Here is a 17014-nt window from a genome sequence, read left to right on the forward strand (position 1 = left end):
TGAGCAGAAATAAAGGATTGTCCACCACAGGTCACTGTCATCACAGCGTTTATTATATTTCTGAGGCCAACATGGGCAAATAAGGTTATAATAAAATACTAGACATCTTCTTGTCGGTAAGACTGTATGTTTATTAAATACTAGGAAGCGTGGCTCTATAGATTTTAAATGTAGCGTTATTTTAAAGGCAAAACCACTTGTGATGAATGTTAGCAGGGTGAACAATTCTATAATAAATTATTTTTGCGTTGTGCTGCATTAATGTATCATTGATGTCGTGTGATATAAAAGCTCATTAATACGATGTATGTGTGCATGAACTGACAGCCTGTTTCAAGTTCATTCCATCAGTAAACATAACGGTTGTAGTTAATTCTAGACACGCACACATTGATTGTCCTTTATAATAGTCCTTGAGCGATCAAAACGTTTTTTTTTTTTTTTTTTTAGGTCGAGTCCACAGATCAGTGGTCGAGTCTGATTTTCAGTGAATCATTTGAGTAGGTTTGTAGAATCGGTCTGAAGGATTCGAGATAATTGTTGTACCAGTTCTTTCAAACGAATTGTTCAAAAGAACCGATTTGCAGAAACGACTTTCAATTTACAATACAACCGCGCCCTCTTCAGGTTGCTAATGTATTTTTTGTGGTTTTGTCTGCGTGGGTTTGAACCGGAAGCAGTAATCGGATGCAGTCATGGGAAGCAAAGTGAGTGGCAAGATGGCAGCTGTCAGTCGGGTCGTGCAGGTAAACACTCGCTTCAGCTTAAAGTGTTTTGCTGTGACATCTCGTTCATACGGGTGCATTGTTGAAACGATTATCGCGTATTTGCTTAGTATTTAGTAATTTTGATCTTGAGTACGTTTACTTCAAATAGTTTTCATTGATTTAACGGGTTTGATAGATGCCCTTGTGGGCAAACCCAAGTTTATTTTCTGTATATTTCTTTATTTCCCTTTTGTAAACCACCATGTCATCTCAACAGCACATTAAGCATTATGTACAATAAAATGCAATCTCTAAATATTTTTAAATATAATTACCTTGTTAAAACTTCAAGAAACCCTGCTGTAGACTAGTCACTTATGCACTTATTCACGTTTTGTTTTACTGTTCTCATTAGATTTATTCATTTGCAGGTTGTGCGACCTCATGCACCTTTAATTAAATTTCCAGATCGGAATGGCATCCCTAGGCCAAATGGTGAGTAACAAGCCCATATTGTGCCAAAATTTTGTCATTGAGTTTATTTAATCCATTATCCTGGGAAACACATCATTTTTATTTGTGTAATACATGAGATGTTTCACTCTGCATTCTCTAAAATGCTTAGCATAGTAAATTTAAGTTTTTCTTAATGATTGTGGCAGATGGATATTTGGTATTTAAATCATGGTAGTAAACTCTAAAGCTGTTACCCACCTTGTTGGTAACATATTTTCCATGTGCTGTATTTCCAGTGCAAGAAGCACTGAACGTGCTTGCAGCCTGTCTCCCACAGATCTCCCCATCTGCACCTCCACCTACAACATCAATATCACCTCCACCCAAACCACCGGGACCCATAATCCGACTGCCTGGCACCCCTGACAGCACTGATGTAATTCGAGATCTCCCTCAGAAATACCGCAGAAGAACCCTTGCGTTAGATGAAATGGACTACATTCAGGTAAAAGAAAGAATATTTTGTTAATTAAATACTGTGTAACTATATTCTGAAGCTAAAAAGACATTTAGAAAAATGCTGTGATGTTTACAATAAAAATGGGCATGAACGTGGACAAACCATTGACAATAGCATCTTTCTTTTTCTTTCAGCGTGGTGGACCAGAGTGACTGTGGTCCAGTTCATTCAATCACTCTATTTGCAGAAATCGGATATATTACTTTTTTTTTCTCAGTGTAAGGAGTTTATAATGTCATATAGCAAACCAACTAATTCAATTACAGTTTTATTGTACATACAGATTATTATTTGATAGTTCAGCCTATGATTGGTTATTTCATTATTCAGGTGCTCTGTATTTACATTAAAACACAGAACTCTTGGCCTTCTTATTCTTCAATCTGTCTGTCATTTACTCTTGTGATGTACTGGCTACTCTGACCAGCCCGTCTTCTGACCATCATGAACAGAGTTTATTCATTTTCTTCTTCCATTTCATTACGTGTTCTGGGTTCAGAGAAAAGCACTGATCAGAGTGCCAGCATATTCTACAGGTCTGAACAAAATGGATCGCTATGAGTATTGTGGATTTGAATGATTAAAATAATACATTTTGAAAGCCTCTGTTTTTTGTTTTTATTCAACTTAAAATACTGGAGAGGGATGTCATTTTATTTTCAAATAAGCACACATTTGTTTCCAGAGCTTTTATTTCTGGAGCTTTTAACACCAAGTAATAAAGTACAACAAAAATACAAAATAATGAATAACCAAACAAAAAGCAATACAATTATATGTACATATTTTATAAACAATAGAGATATCCGAGTAATTCTGTAATTAAATGTAATGATTGTCTGTATATATGGACATACATTTATAGGATTTGTTGGTTTTATTCACAGATTTTTATCACTGTCCTCCCCTCCATGGTTGAATGTGAAAACCTTAAATGTTAGAATTATTTTACATTTCTAAATTATATATATTAAAAAACACACACTCGAATCCACAGAGGACAATTTACCAAACTTTTCTCCATATTTTTAAGTTGTAAAATGTTTACTTCTATAAGTCAAAACAACTTGTACATTCTGTTATTTTAGTTTGTCTTTAAAATGAAACAATATGCAAATATGTACGGGGTACAATTAGTCTCATTGTAGTTCAACTCGTAAATTCTTCAGCAAAGCTGAGATTCACTGTATCATTTATAAAAAGTACTAAAACAATATTAGGAGAAGAGACACTTGAAAGTATGAAAATAAAACCTTTTAAATGAGCACCAAGTACTACATTTGTCGTATGTTGAGCAAGTTCTCTGCTGAATGTACAGATACTGAAAACATTTTGAACAAGAGATAAACTCTTCGTAGTGCTTTCTAATCCCTGTGGCATCTATGGATCCATTTCAATCAGCATCTGTATTCGCAGCTCCAAACATGCTACTAACAACAAGTACTTCTCTACGTATTAACTATGTAGATGCACTAGAATTTCAACTCAACTTATAATTGCAACAGCAGTGCATTCAATAGAAAATAGACTCTTCACATTACTAATAGCAGCTGTTAGTACCAGGTGTAAGAATCAAGCTGAACAATGAAACTCTTTAGTCTACTGAGCAAAGAAGTGAACAAATGGGTTTAAATGGGAGTGTCCGTATATTTTTTCCATTTCTACAATTTTCCATTTCTCTCCAAAAATAAAAATTCTGTAGTATTTTTTTTTAAACGACTACCATCAGCATGCATCTTTTTGACGTCTTACTGCAGTAAACAAAACAAAGGTAAAAAATAAGCTATGGATGTTGTAAGACTTACAGAAGTACAACAATCTATACATATCTACATATTACTGCCATAAACAAGAAAGAAAAAATGTCATCATTCTGCAATACCCTAATCAAAACCAGGGCTTTTAGAATACAAATTTATTCTATGTTAAGTTGTTTTTAAATGCAAATATGAGGAAGGACTCAAGCTTCGAGGCAGTATTGGTTTTGATACATTGCGGTAAGCTGACTGCTTTTTGGCATTTAATATTAATCAGCTTGAAATATTTCAAAAGGATCAACAAGAGTCCAATCTGCTTCATGCATACAATATACAACAACAGTAAAGAACTTTAGACATTGAGCTTAACATAAAGAGAGGTAAACAGTGATTAACAAATTAGCTCAATTAACATTCAGGTGTTTTCAGTACCCCTGGCAGCTATAAAATATAAATAATACATAGCTGAAAATAAAAAAATAACACTGGTTCAATTGGTACTAAAGCGCTTGCAGTTTAGAGCACCGGCAAAAGTTATTGATAATTTGTAAAAAATAAAATAATAATAATAAAAAATAACTGATAGTGAGTAGCATTTAAACAGCCTTATAAGCTCAAAGGGGAATCATAAACATCACTTCTCAAAGTCTAATATTTATACAAGACTTATGATAATACTGTCTAGTGCATATGACTGCCCCATAGAGCCAATCTGTCTAATATAATGTTATTGGAGGGTTACATTACTATTTGCATGCCAAGTCTTTTATTTTTTTCTTTCTATAGTGCACAGCTGAAAAAAAAAAAAAAAAAAACTTTTCATTTCAGTCATGCTACTTGAGAATCTGGAAAAATATAAAATAAAAATGTTTCTGGCAAAAAAAAAAAAAAAAAACCATCAACCCTAAACAACAAGCTATTAAATTTTTGGACTACCACAATAAATGTAGTTATTAAAGCTTACGTTTAAAAGCATCCCATCTCTAACACCAACAGATAACGCAATCGAAACCCCAAATTCAGATAATAAAAAAAACATAAGATACCTCAAGGATTCGTTTAAGAAAAAAAAAGGGGGGGGGGGGGGGTGAAACATCTCAGCGACTAGAAGTGCTCTTTGTTTAAACTTTTTTTTGTAAGTATTTTGCTCCAAAAGAAATCACAAATTTCAATTACAAAAGCCAGTTTCCTGACATACAAAATGCTACATTTCCCAAGGCTTAGTCTATCTTGGGTGGTGTAAACACTGAAAAAAGTACACATTTCTGAAACAAACATACATGAAAAATCCTAAAACACAAACAATGAAAAATGCAGTTTCGGTGGCAGCCACTTCTTTAAGACCGTACAACAAAGATGCAGGTGTTGGGGTGAGTACAGTAAGAGACCACGGCTCTCTGCTCCAGCATTTAGGTTTAACTGTATACGACTGAAGACATAAAGGATATTAAATATCTGAAGGACAAGAAAAATAAATGCTATTTAAACTCTTGAGAAATCAAGATTTCTTAGCTCTGTACAAATAAAGACATCACTGATGTCATATTACAAAAACAAAAAAAACTACCAAAAAAGTATATTCATATATATATAGATTTTTTTTATATTTAATTTAAAAAAGAACTAATATTCAGTGAGCGGATGAATGTGTCTGGATGGCAGAAGGGAGTCAGTCGGACTGAAGTGCAGTGTGTTGGTGGTGTCGTGAATGAGAGCCGAGAAAACTGTTTGCTTCACCGCTCCCTACGCTGCTGAAGTCTGTGACTGAAACCGCCATTGTGGCCCCTGTAATGCGATGTGCGCGTCTGCCCTCGAAATCCACACCCAGGTTAGTAACAGACACGTCGTTAATGAAGGGTTCCGAAAGGCCCATCTTGAGCCTCCTAGAGGGCCGTTCGCAGTCTTTGGTGCTGCACACGTTGATCTGGCCCAGTTCTGAGCGATAGAAGCCAGAATCCAGCATGTTGAGGCAGCTGCTGTCTCCGTTTGTGGAGTAGCTGAGCTGATCATCATGGTTCAGGGCTCCTCTGTGTAAACTCTCCAGAGGGGGGAAGTACGGGGAGTCCAAACAGCTTATGTCTCCAGGACCATTGCACACAGTTGCTACGCTGTTACTAATGGCTGCAAGAACAAGTAGGGGTAAAGAAAGCAATTTCGTGATATGTTTGAGGAAAAACAGGGATGTACGACAAAAAAACAAAACAAAAACACCATGCCGATATTCATAAAAACGGTTTCCTACAGAAACTTTTTGTGAAAATGAATGTTATTCATTTACATTTTTTTAAATTAAAATTTTGATTTAATTAATTGAGCTAAATGAATAGTTCCCCACAAAAATAAACATTTGTTGAAACTTTACTCTCGGGCCATGTAAATGAGTTTGTTTCTTCATCAAAAGAGATTTGGAGAAATTTAGCATGACATAATATGCTTATCAGTGGATGCTCTTCAGTAACTGGGTGCCGTCAGAACAAGAATTCGAACATCCGATTAAATCTTTACGATAATCCAACACTTCTTCCAGTTAAAAAGTCCATCTTCTCAAATCAAAATCCACTAACATGATTGTTTTGGGCTGGTTTAACTTGTAAAGTGTGCTTGATCTGTGCACATTCTCTTCTGATTAAGTCAAGATGGCTTTGTTTTTTTTTGCTGTTGAAAACACTATTATGGCTAGAGGATTCATCTGAAGTTAAATGATGGATTAGATTCTTACAAACAGCTTTTTACTTCACATGATGTTAATTGATGAATTGGAGTTGCATGGATTAGTTGTGGATCATTGTGATGTTTTTATCAGCTGTTTGGACTCTCATTCTGATGGCACCGATTCACTGCAAAGTAGTGATGTGCAGATCACGGTTATATCTATGGGCGCGGTGGATAATCTGCGGGTCGGGTGGGTCAGGTAATAAAAAGTCCATTCTGATTAATTACAGGTGGGTCGCAGGTGGATGAGATACAATATTAATGTGTTTTAAATGCATTTTTTTTCTTTTTTTAATGCATTTTGTCATTTCATTTCTGTTTGTGTTGTGTTCAGGAAGTGGCAGTGACAGAAACAGTAACATTCCATGCAAGTTTGAAGGGAGTAAAGCCTGTGTGTATGCTATTAAGAAAGTGTAGGCTAATCTGGCCAAAGAAGATATTTTGATTTAAAAATAAAATGTTCATTTAAAAGCAGTCTTACAATCAGTGTATTATGTTATTCTTACCGTTACCCATTATGGCTCTGACTAGGTATTTTTCTATCCTCCGCGCGGTGCCAACTTACACCAGGAGCGAAGCAACTGGATTTGCGAGACCACAATATTTGACTGTCCGACATGGTTTTCCTAGATTTTCCATGTTTTTCTTGATTTTTGGGGTTCTACCATAGGTTAGTTGGCTGAATGGTTATGTTTTGTCTGGTTTAATTGCATTTATTGCGATCTCCTACTTTGTTGTGCTGTAGCCTACAGACAAAGTTAATACACTTAAAAGTCTAGTTAGGAACGACAAGGATAAAAATATTTGTAGCTGTTTTTTAGTCATTTAAAATACATCTTCATTTATCGAATTATGTGCAGCTCAGACACGGTGTCCATCAAAAATAGCTTAGGTGTCTATCTTTAGCGAAGCAGCGCAGAGAGCCACTTCTGGGACGCTTCTAAAACGTGTGGTCACTGGTACAAACACAAACATTGATTAAAGCAGCTGCAATCAGCTCCGGTGGCCTTGTTGAAGACGTAATGCACCGCAGACATGTGCAGTGATGTGCAGATCAGCTCTAACATCAGCTCATCAACAATCTGCTGTTAAAAGTGGACCATCAATTCATCATATCATGCAGAACTAAGAATTAGAATCTTTGTAATGTGACGATCGGGTGCAGGTGCAGGTCGAGGCGGATATTTAAATCAGAGAAAAATATAGGGTGGCGGGAGGATGATTTATTTGTAGCAGTGGATTCTGTTTGAGCTGATCCGAGCATCTCAGCTGCAGAGGATTCATTGTTGATTCATTGTGATTTGTGAAGTAATGCTAAATTTCTCCAATTCTGTTCTGATGAAGAAATAAACTAAACTGCATCTTAGATGGCCTGAGGGTGAGTACATTTTCAGTGAACGATTCCTTTCAATTCCAAGGATTCAAACAGATGACTTCATGTTTTAAGTGATTCATTAAAAGAACTGGTTCATATTAATTATTACTTCATGAATCAAGACTGCTGCGGCAGCTGAGCTCACCTGTAAGGTCACTGGCAGTGATGGAGTTGAGCAGCCCGAGCTGATGCTCTGCCGATGCCTCCATCCTTCCCCCTTCTCCTGCTGAACACACAGATGACGAGCTGTCCACCGCCAGACCCTCCGCCTCATCCACCAGCCTGTCCATCAGGTCTCTGAAGAGGAAGTCAACACAGCTGAGTCCAACACTTTCATTCAGACACAGGCACAAGGACCAATACTATTACAATTACACATCCCAGTACTTACGTCACCCCAGGGTAACAACTATATTTCTTCTTGCCAAATCGGTTCTGTTGAGCAAAGTAATCAAAGCGTTCGGACTTTTTCCACATATAATAAAAAGCCACACATTCTGCTACAGTGCGTGTCTGAACCTGAAAAAAAAAAATGAAAGCAATGAGAAAAAAAGTGTGAATAGCTCTAACAAGAAATGTAATGTAGACACATGACAACTCATGTTTTTTTCCCTGTTTATAGGAGGGGGTTTTGTATTAATTTGTTTAAAAAAAATTAAAAAAAATCACATTTTAAATCGCAAATCAGAAAAAGCATTCTGATATGCCCAACCATGGTCAAAAAAACTGAAGTATGTATTGAACCGTGAGCTGACGGTGTTGTTGCATCCCTACCAAGGATAACATTAGTTAACTATTTTAGTTATAACTATTTTAGTCAACATTTACTAATGCATTATTAAAATCAAAAGTTGGGCTTGTTAACATTAGTTAATGCTCTGTGACTCAACATGAACTTACAATGAACAACTGTATTTTCATTAACTAACATTAACAAAGATAAATATTGTAATAAATGTATTGTTCATAGTTTGTTCGTGTTAGTACATTAACTAATGGAACCTTATTGTAAAGTGTTACCATAATGTAATATTACTATAAAAATACATATTTTAGTCTAAAATACTTTAGATAGCTACAGCACCATTCAAAAGTTAGATCAAATAAATTACATTCTAAAACATTAAAATAGGAAACAGTTTGCTTTTACTTTATTTATATTATTAAATAAATGCAGCTTTGGTGAGACTAAAAACATTATATAAAAAAATATTTTTTTGAATGGTAGTGTATTAAAAAAAAACACCACTGGCAGCAAGTAATACTTCCTTTCAGTTGATCAAACCCAGTGGAAAAGACAACATAATTTACTTGCCTTGTGTTTCTGAATAAGATGGAAGTTTTTCTCATAAATCTGCAGCGCATGTTCAAAGTTCCTACATTCATCCTCCGACCACGCTGGGGATTCATCTATGGAAACAAAATAAAGAGAAGTGAACATCTATGCCATTACAAGTACAAAAGATTTCAAGCTGGTCTTGTACAGAACAGCCTACCTTTCGAAGCCTTCACATTACTGCGGTATCGCGTCAGTGCCTCACGGATGTCGTAATTACTTTTCAAAAGCTCCAACAAGGCCTAGAAAGGAGGTCATAGAAAAAAATACAATTAAAACAACAGCTGCAGCTCTCAGATTTTCACATTAATTATATGAATTAATGAGAGTATTTAGAAAGCACATACCTGTTCGTTATCTCGTATGTGTTCAAATGTGGAATCCTCTGTGCTGTCATCTGTAGACTGTGACAGCGCGTCTCTGAGGTAGTCTTTCACTTTACATTCGGACAGCACATCAGGACACCACAGCAGCTGATCTTCCTCCTCATACGCTTTAAACAACACACATTTAAAATGGTCATTTACAGTGATTGCAGTGACCATTTTAATTACAGTTAGTCTAAGTTAAAAAGTCACACCAAGCAATTGAAATAAAACACTCACCTTTTCCATCCTCATTATAATGGCTGAGCCCCACTGGAACTTCTGCTTGATACTGAGATCCGACCATTATTTCCTGCATTTCAGAGCAAAAAACAATAATAAAAGACTTAATTTAATTATCAGAAAGAAAGACTTTTTTTTTTTAAGAAGTTAATACTTTTATTCAGCAAATATGCATTAAATTGTTTAAAAGTGACATTCAAAACATCCATAATGTACAACAGACTTCTATTTCAAATATATACTGTTCTTTTTAACTTTCTATTTGTCAGAATGCGGAAACAAAAAAAGTGTAACATGGTTTCCACAAAACTAACACAGATAAAGAAAGTTCTCGAGCAACAAATCAGCATATTAGAACAATTTCTGAAGGATCATGTGACACTGTAGACTGAAGCTAACATGACACTCAAGACTGCTGAAAATCACAGGAAAAAACTACATTTTAAATAGAAAAGTCATTTTGTTTTTCTGCAATAATATTTCAATTTTACTGCATTGTGACCAAATAAATGCAACCTTGCTGAGCAAACTAGACTTTTTGTCAAAATTTTGCTGAGAAGTAAATCTATGTATGTGTGTGTGTGTGTGTGTGTGTATTATATTGAATAATTAATCTACATTTCTATTATTAAGAGTATTAAGAGAATGTCAAAAATCATGTACAACATATGTATAATATGAGACTAACCTTTCTAGAATCTTCACTGCTTACACCATCCTCCTCGCCCTCAGATTCTTTATCACCATCATATGTTGCGTTAGCTGATAAACAAAAAACAAACCAACAATCAAAGTCCATTAAATAAATTTGCATATACCTTTAAAAAGAACAAAATATGAAAATGTGCTTGAAATTATTACTTTTTCCCTGCAGTCTACCAATAAAGTTTAAGTACATCATGTAAAAATAAAGTTCAAATTATGACTACTTTCTATGTTGTTTAAGTTTATAATAAATTACAATTTTGAACTATAAAACACCTACAACATTCAGATAAAATCACACAAACTACATGAGTAAAGGGGTGTAACGAGCCTCCTCACATCTGAGTGTTCTAGGGAAGAAGTCTGTGGCCTCGTGGGAGGTGACAGAAGGGGTCAGGTCATCGGCAGAGGACTGGGTCTCCTCCTCATAATCTCCTGACAAGAGATCTTTCGCTATCTCCTCCTGAAACAGAACACCATTAGTGATTTTATCTCGTTGACAATTTCCCTTGGATAGCACTGAAGCAAACTCATGTCAATTACCTTATCCAGGGTCATGTCAGGCAGATCATCAGCTAGTTCAACAGAGGAACTGTCCATGCTAGATCCCGCCCCAGTACTGACTGGTGCCTCATAACGATACATAGCCAACAATTCCTCAATCGGCATGTTCCGCTCCTATCCATGCAAAAAAAGACATGTTACAAAACTAAAATATAGTCTCAATCATCCAGAGATTGGAACACAATGCATACAGTTTTTAATAAGGAAAAAAAAAGTGGATTGTTATGAATGTACGTTACCCTCTCCAGGTCTGACAATTCTGCACTGAAATTCTTCTCTCCCTCCAAAAGCTCTTCCTCCTCCAAAGTTCTCTCATCGTCATACTCATGAATTAACATCTCAGCTGTTGGATCAAAGTCATGATCCTCTGAGGACAAAGAGCCAACTGGGGGAGAAATATCATTGGCTGATTTTAGTACAACATTTAGTGGAACATGATATAAATTGTACATTAAATGAATAGTTCCCCAAAAATGAAAAAATGGCAAACAACTCAAAACAATAGAACTGACATTACATTTTAGTCTAGTATTATATGAACTTATCTTTCCCTCTGGATAGCAGTATCGGCTATTGAAAAAAAAATACATTTTGGTCTATTCTATTACTTGCAATATTACTAAGAAAATACTACTACTAATAATAATAATAATAATAATACACATGAAAAATACAAAATGAGGCCTACCAGGGCTCGAACTCCCAAAGGAAACCTGTGCAGACGGATGTAAAGAAAAAGAAATAGGTTATCACGTTGTGCAAACTACATTACAGTGCAATGATCATCAATAGAAACGTATGAAACAAAACGAATATTCAATTTTACATAGTTTGCATGCAAACATTAAAAGTAAAACTCATGACAGTAAATGCATATCAATGTAAATACAAGCATATGTCACTTCTTATATATATAACGCTTAACTACTTTTTAATGCAATAAAACTGCACGTATTAATGACACAAACCAAACGGCCATCATCTCTATACGGATGCTGTCATCCTCTCTACACACTGCAAGATCCCATCGACTCACACCATAAACAAACCTTTCCTTTCCTGCAAGTTAATAGCAAACATGCATGCGCACAATATAGTACAACACAATGAAGCCTAAAAAACTAATCAAATGCGTCATGAAAACGACATTTATATCGAGTATTGTATCAATTACAGGAGACGATTTCTTGGTTGTTTGTTTTTTTCCCTGTGAGCTAACGGGGATGAGATTCAGAGGCCTCTCCGATCCTGATAACATTAGATCACTCTTCATTTAAACCGGTTTACTTTCGTCGGCTTCACACAATTATTACTATAACCCCGGCGTATATGTATCAGGATCTACTTTACGCATATATATCAATGAAAGCCACCAATAACACAGTAAATCGTTAAAAATATGTATTTAAAATCGAATACTTTTTCCAGCTATCCAGCTTACCTCCGCCATATTGGTGTCTTTGGCCTCATAGGTTGGCTCTGGCTGTGCTGCAGTACCCGGATGTCTACAGGGAGCCAATGATAGGACGCAGAACTTTTGGCACACTTTTCAAACAGGTTTACAGCAAAACCGGGTTTTAGATTTAATTTATATAACCAACTAACAAGTATATATTCTGAGAAAGCTTTGCGAACGTTCCCATTAAATGATGAAAACGTTTTTTGAATATTCTCTTTACGTTATGTCAAAGTTCTGAAACAAAAACATTAGACGGACGTCCAACCAAAACTTTTTAGGAAAATAAAATGTTCAATAAAAAAATGTGGAAGGACGTTTTGTTTTGCTGGGTAGAGATATATACAATACAGATTGTTTCAAAGAAGCTTTGAAGTAACAAACAAAATAACAGTAACAGTAAAAATAACAGTATTGCAAATTACATCAATTATTAAACTTCATTTTCAGATGTAAATTAGCTCTACAGAAGGCAATAGTGTCATTATTCAGCTCCAGTCAGTTAAGTGTTGATTCAGTTTAATTTAATAACAGTATCAATGTTGCAAAGTTCATCAGTTACACAGCAAACTTGCAATGGTGTCATTATTCAGCTCCAGTCAGTTCAGTGTTATTCATTTCAGTTTGATTACAGTGAGAAGTTAATTAATTATTATACAAGTTTATGAATGGTATATAAATAATAAATGGTCAAAAATATAAAAAAGGACTCAACACACCCAGGTGTTCACTTGTTTCAGCTCTTGCCATCAAGCAGGACCTACCAATGTTTTAAAACAAAGTCTAAGAGATTTAAGGACAGTTTCTTTCTTCGGGCCATAAACATTATGAACTCCAATATGCACTGACCTCATACACTCTTTACTTTGCTGAAAGTAAGTCTCAACTAACTCAACTCTTTATCGTATAGTATGAGTAAAGTTATAAAGTTAGTTGTTAAATGTGCACTACGTGATATACGTGATATAATTTAATTGTTTGTGAGTATAATGACAATAAAAGGCATTCATTCAAACTATAAGCAACTCTACAGAAGCCAACAATCTGTACTGTATATATCATAGGCCTATTTATTATTTGTATATATGTACATACTGACAGTTAATAGATCTCTGATGACATCCAGCAAGAATGGCCATTATCCACAGTATATAATGCCAGTCCTCCACATTGAATATGCTGTCTAGCAAGGCCCTTGTAACCACCAGAAATATCCTAGCAACCTCATACATCCAAAACTTCAGATTTATTTTTAAACTGTTCAAGAATTAAAGCACGTATTACTGTTTTGAACTTCAGCCAAAGCTTTGTCCAGTTTGACTTAAGTTTTGTTTAGTTAATTAAAAATAAATCTAAGACCATAATAATTTTTTTGATTATTTGAAATAAAATAGACAGTAACTGAATTGAAATGGCATCATTGCAATGGCCTCATGAGACTTGTTATAGCACTTGCATAGCATTGCTCTCTTGTTGATTTGGATTGGTTCCATTGTCCTCATTCGTAAGTCTGCTAATTACTTACTTGCTAAAATAAAATTTATATTTAGATATATATAAGAATTCAAAATTATTAATAAAAAAATAGTAAGTAGAAAACAGTAGACCTAGTTCTACAATTCAAGTCTCACAGTAGCATTATTCCACAGGGTGGCAGTAGTAGCCAACACTCTCAACATCTAGCACCGGCAGTTATTTCATGTTTTCATTTTATTTTTGAAATGTTCTACAGCAGAAGCATAATGCATTTATTTGTTTGACAGTTCGCATTTTTCCAGTTTCTTCATCCAACTAAATTGTAGCAAACTGCTGACATGTAAAATATCTACAAACGTTTGTCATCTGTTTAAAAAGGGCACAAACTTCTGATATCTATACAATTGCTGTATTGTTTTAAACCTCTGACTTGAGTTATTCTGTTCTGCAATGACGTCACTCCCAGACTGTAATACAAGGTCGTGCATATTTAATACAGATTTACTGGTCGCTTGAGCTTGACACTAAAATCACAATACATTATTACATGTAAAGTAGTTAAGACCTACTATTTAATGAAAAGATTCTGATAAATTTGTCCATCTTGACCGACTTCTATTCAAGATTATACTAGTTTTATTTATTTATTTATTAAATCTAATTGGAATGCAATAAGCGTCCAAATGTTTTCATTTCATTTTTTAATATACATTTCTGAATATTATTTGAAACATTAAATGGAGCAATTTATATGTATAGATGGGTTATCCTTGGAACTTAAAATAACCAAATCATCTGTACCAAAGGTTTATGCCTGGCAAGTGTCCCATACATCTACATAAATCTACTGACAAGGACAGAAGAAAAAATGATACTCAAACCCCTTGCAGGGTATCTGCATCTCAGCTTGAAATATAACAATCCGATTTTGCTTCAGACATGCTAAATATAGACCATGCCCTCTCTTATCAATGAGAAACAGGAGGTCTTTATTTTAGCAACATGTTCCTCTCACCGGGTTTAGACACTAATTGCTAGTTTTCATGCACATTTCCTCTCTCAGTATTTGTTTATATTGAACACTGGCACATGAGCGCCACTATCATTTTAAGCAGAAAATATAAAAGAACTTTACCCTGATTAAAAAAACAAAATCAATTTAATGCTGGTCTTGGCTACTTTATGCGGGTTTGTGTTGCTTTGTTACTGGTTTAGCTGTTGGACCAACATGGCCAAGCTGTCTTCCTTTGGTCAACCAATTTGGTCAAACGTCTTTGACACTCTGCAACCATTACTCCAGTCTTCAGCATCACGTGATCCTTCAGAAATCATTCTAATATGCTGATTTGCTGCTCTAGAAACATTTCTTATTTTTATCAATGTTAAAAACAGTTATGCTGCTTATTCTTTTTGTCGATTTTTTTTTTCAGGATTCTTCGATGAACAGAAAAACAGCGTTTATTTGAAATCTGATCTTTACTGTCACTTCAGTTTAATGTGAATTAATGACTTAAAAATGTATAAGCATTCAAAACATGCTGAGCTTTGTGTTGGTTATGTCTCACAGCATTGTGCTGGACTATGTTTCTTGCGTAAGATAGGAAGTCCTGCTTCAGTTTATCACCCTGACCTGAGCTTGCACCCCACCGTCTCAGGACACCTCGCCCTACTTTTGATGACACCTAACCCTAACCTCTTCCCTCGGAGCAGGGGAATGCAGAAAGTCCCCCGTCTCAGCTGAGATTATCATCACACAGCTACACCAGCATCTTTTAATGTTTTATAGAAAAACATCCAGTATGTTTGCTACAAAAGATGTATTACTTTGGCCAGTTGGAATCTAGATCATCCAAAAATAATGGTGGCAATATAATCTAATTCAATATGTTTTCAGGCATGCATATCCATTCATAACATTTGCAGCAGATAAAAGGAAGTGAGGTTTCAATGGGACAATTTTACTGCACTTTCTAGCCACAAAATGACGCAATGATGATTTGTAGTCCTAACACTCAGCGGTCTGAGCTTAAAATAGGGTCTGCCTCACAGCAAGAAAACATCAGATTGTCACTTGCTTCCTGTTTGACAGTTTCCCATCCCTTATCTTCCCAAGCTGTCTAATTTCATTGTGTTGATAAATGTGACTGTGGCCCAGATAGAGCTTTTCTGTGGCCATTTTGCTCCTAGATAATGCATACAAACAACAGAAGTCTCATTCAATCTCATGCAATATTTTTATATCTCAATAAAAATACATTCCAGGTTCACAAGTATATTTCATCACAGATCAAAAACAGATGGATACAGAGAGTATTTTTTTTTTGCTTTGATTTTGCTATTTTGCATTGACGTCCTCTGTTTGGACTCCTTTGGACTTGTCACATGGGGAAGGTTCCCCCAGGTTTTAGTTCTTCTGTTTCCCAGACCACTGAGGAAGGATGCGACACATATCCTCTGCTGATGCTTCCAGCTTCCTTTACTCCCTAAACCCAGATGAGATTTGCTGTGTGTGTGTGTGTGTGTGTGTGTGCGTTTGCGTGTGTGTGTGTGTGTGTGTGTGTACGCGCACACGTTTGAGCACAATTACAGAACAAAAGCAACACCCACTTCCTGTTATCAATGTATAAATAAGGCCTACAACACAAAGGAAGCCTTGTTGATTTTCCAGAATCCAATTAGGCAAATGTAGTTATTCAATTGTAAAAGCTTATTACCTGTATCCATTTTCCATTTGATAATACCTACGTGTTCTTTATAAAGGCATGTGGTAATTCATGTTATTCAGTGATGTAGAGCTATTCATGTCATCAATTTGTAGCCCACCCAGAAGGATAATTCACCATGGCTTCCCCAGAATTGCTAATGGGTTTTTAGAATAGCACTTTTGGGTTTATTTATAAAATAAGGTGTGCAGTTAATTTAACATGATGAAAATATTTAGTTCTCCAAGAAATTCTAAAAACATTTTTTAATGTTTTTGAATTGTTCTCACCAAGGCTGCGTTATATTTGATCAAAATCCAGATAAATGAAATATTATTATTGTAAAAGATTATTACAATATTTAATGCAACTATTTACTTTTTAAATATATTTTTCAGACCATAAATGTGACTTTTAAAACTGCCCTTCCTTCGATCTAGTAATATCTCAGCCCATGTGCAATGGTTTAATAATTTCTCTCTTAGTCTGTGAGGTATGTACTGCTTATAATGCAGTTGACGAGTCGTCGGCATTGATTCAGATTTCAGAAAATGCTGAATTAATATTATTAAAATGTATTAATACCTGCTTGAACATTTTAAATGCCATTGTTCCTTTGAAGGTCAAGCATTCCAATCAA

The 17014-nt window shown here is 35.3% G+C and overlaps 2 protein-coding genes across 5 annotated transcripts; one reads left to right on the forward strand and one right to left on the reverse strand.

Annotated features, from left to right (window-relative positions):
- Nucleotides 1–84: 84 nt before the first annotated feature.
- Nucleotides 85–2289, forward strand: LOC128018823 (alpha-ketoglutarate dehydrogenase component 4). Of its 2 annotated transcripts, none has more exons than XM_052604615.1 (5): nt 85–115; nt 649–746; nt 1139–1202; nt 1460–1668; nt 1818–2289. In XM_052604615.1, exons 2-5 carry the CDS (start codon nt 696–698, stop codon nt 1833–1835), a joined length of 342 nt encoding a protein of 113 aa, XP_052460575.1. In that variant the 5' UTR covers nt 85–115; nt 649–695; the 3' UTR covers nt 1836–2289. The 2 variants fall into 2 exon arrangements, with proteins under 2 accessions (XP_052460575.1, XP_052460576.1); XM_052604616.1 differs by having other exon boundaries at nt 98–116; nt 681–746.
- Nucleotides 2290–2442: 153 nt separating this feature from the next.
- LOC128018820 (mesoderm induction early response protein 3-like) lies at nt 2443–12261 on the reverse strand. Of its 3 annotated transcripts, none has more exons than XM_052604607.1 (13): nt 12182–12261; nt 11429–11453; nt 10980–11125; nt 10720–10854; nt 10516–10639; nt 10160–10233; nt 9469–9541; nt 9211–9356; nt 9024–9105; nt 8843–8937; nt 7919–8046; nt 7673–7824; nt 2443–5561 (listed from the first exon to the last, which is right to left on the reverse strand). In XM_052604607.1, exons 1-13 carry the CDS (start codon nt 12188–12190, stop codon nt 5110–5112), a joined length of 1641 nt encoding a protein of 546 aa, XP_052460567.1. In that variant the 5' UTR covers nt 12191–12261; the 3' UTR covers nt 2443–5109. The 3 variants fall into 3 exon arrangements, with proteins under 3 accessions (XP_052460567.1, XP_052460566.1, XP_052460568.1); XM_052604606.1 differs by having other exon boundaries at nt 10980–11310; nt 12182–12197; XM_052604608.1 differs by lacking the exons at nt 11429–11453; nt 12182–12261 and adding an exon at nt 11258–11310.
- Nucleotides 12262–17014: the final 4753 nt, after the last annotated feature.

This window comes from Carassius gibelio, chromosome A8 (assembly GCF_023724105.1).
Source record: "Carassius gibelio isolate Cgi1373 ecotype wild population from Czech Republic chromosome A8, carGib1.2-hapl.c, whole genome shotgun sequence".
NCBI lineage: Eukaryota > Metazoa > Chordata > Actinopteri > Cypriniformes > Cyprinidae > Carassius > Carassius gibelio.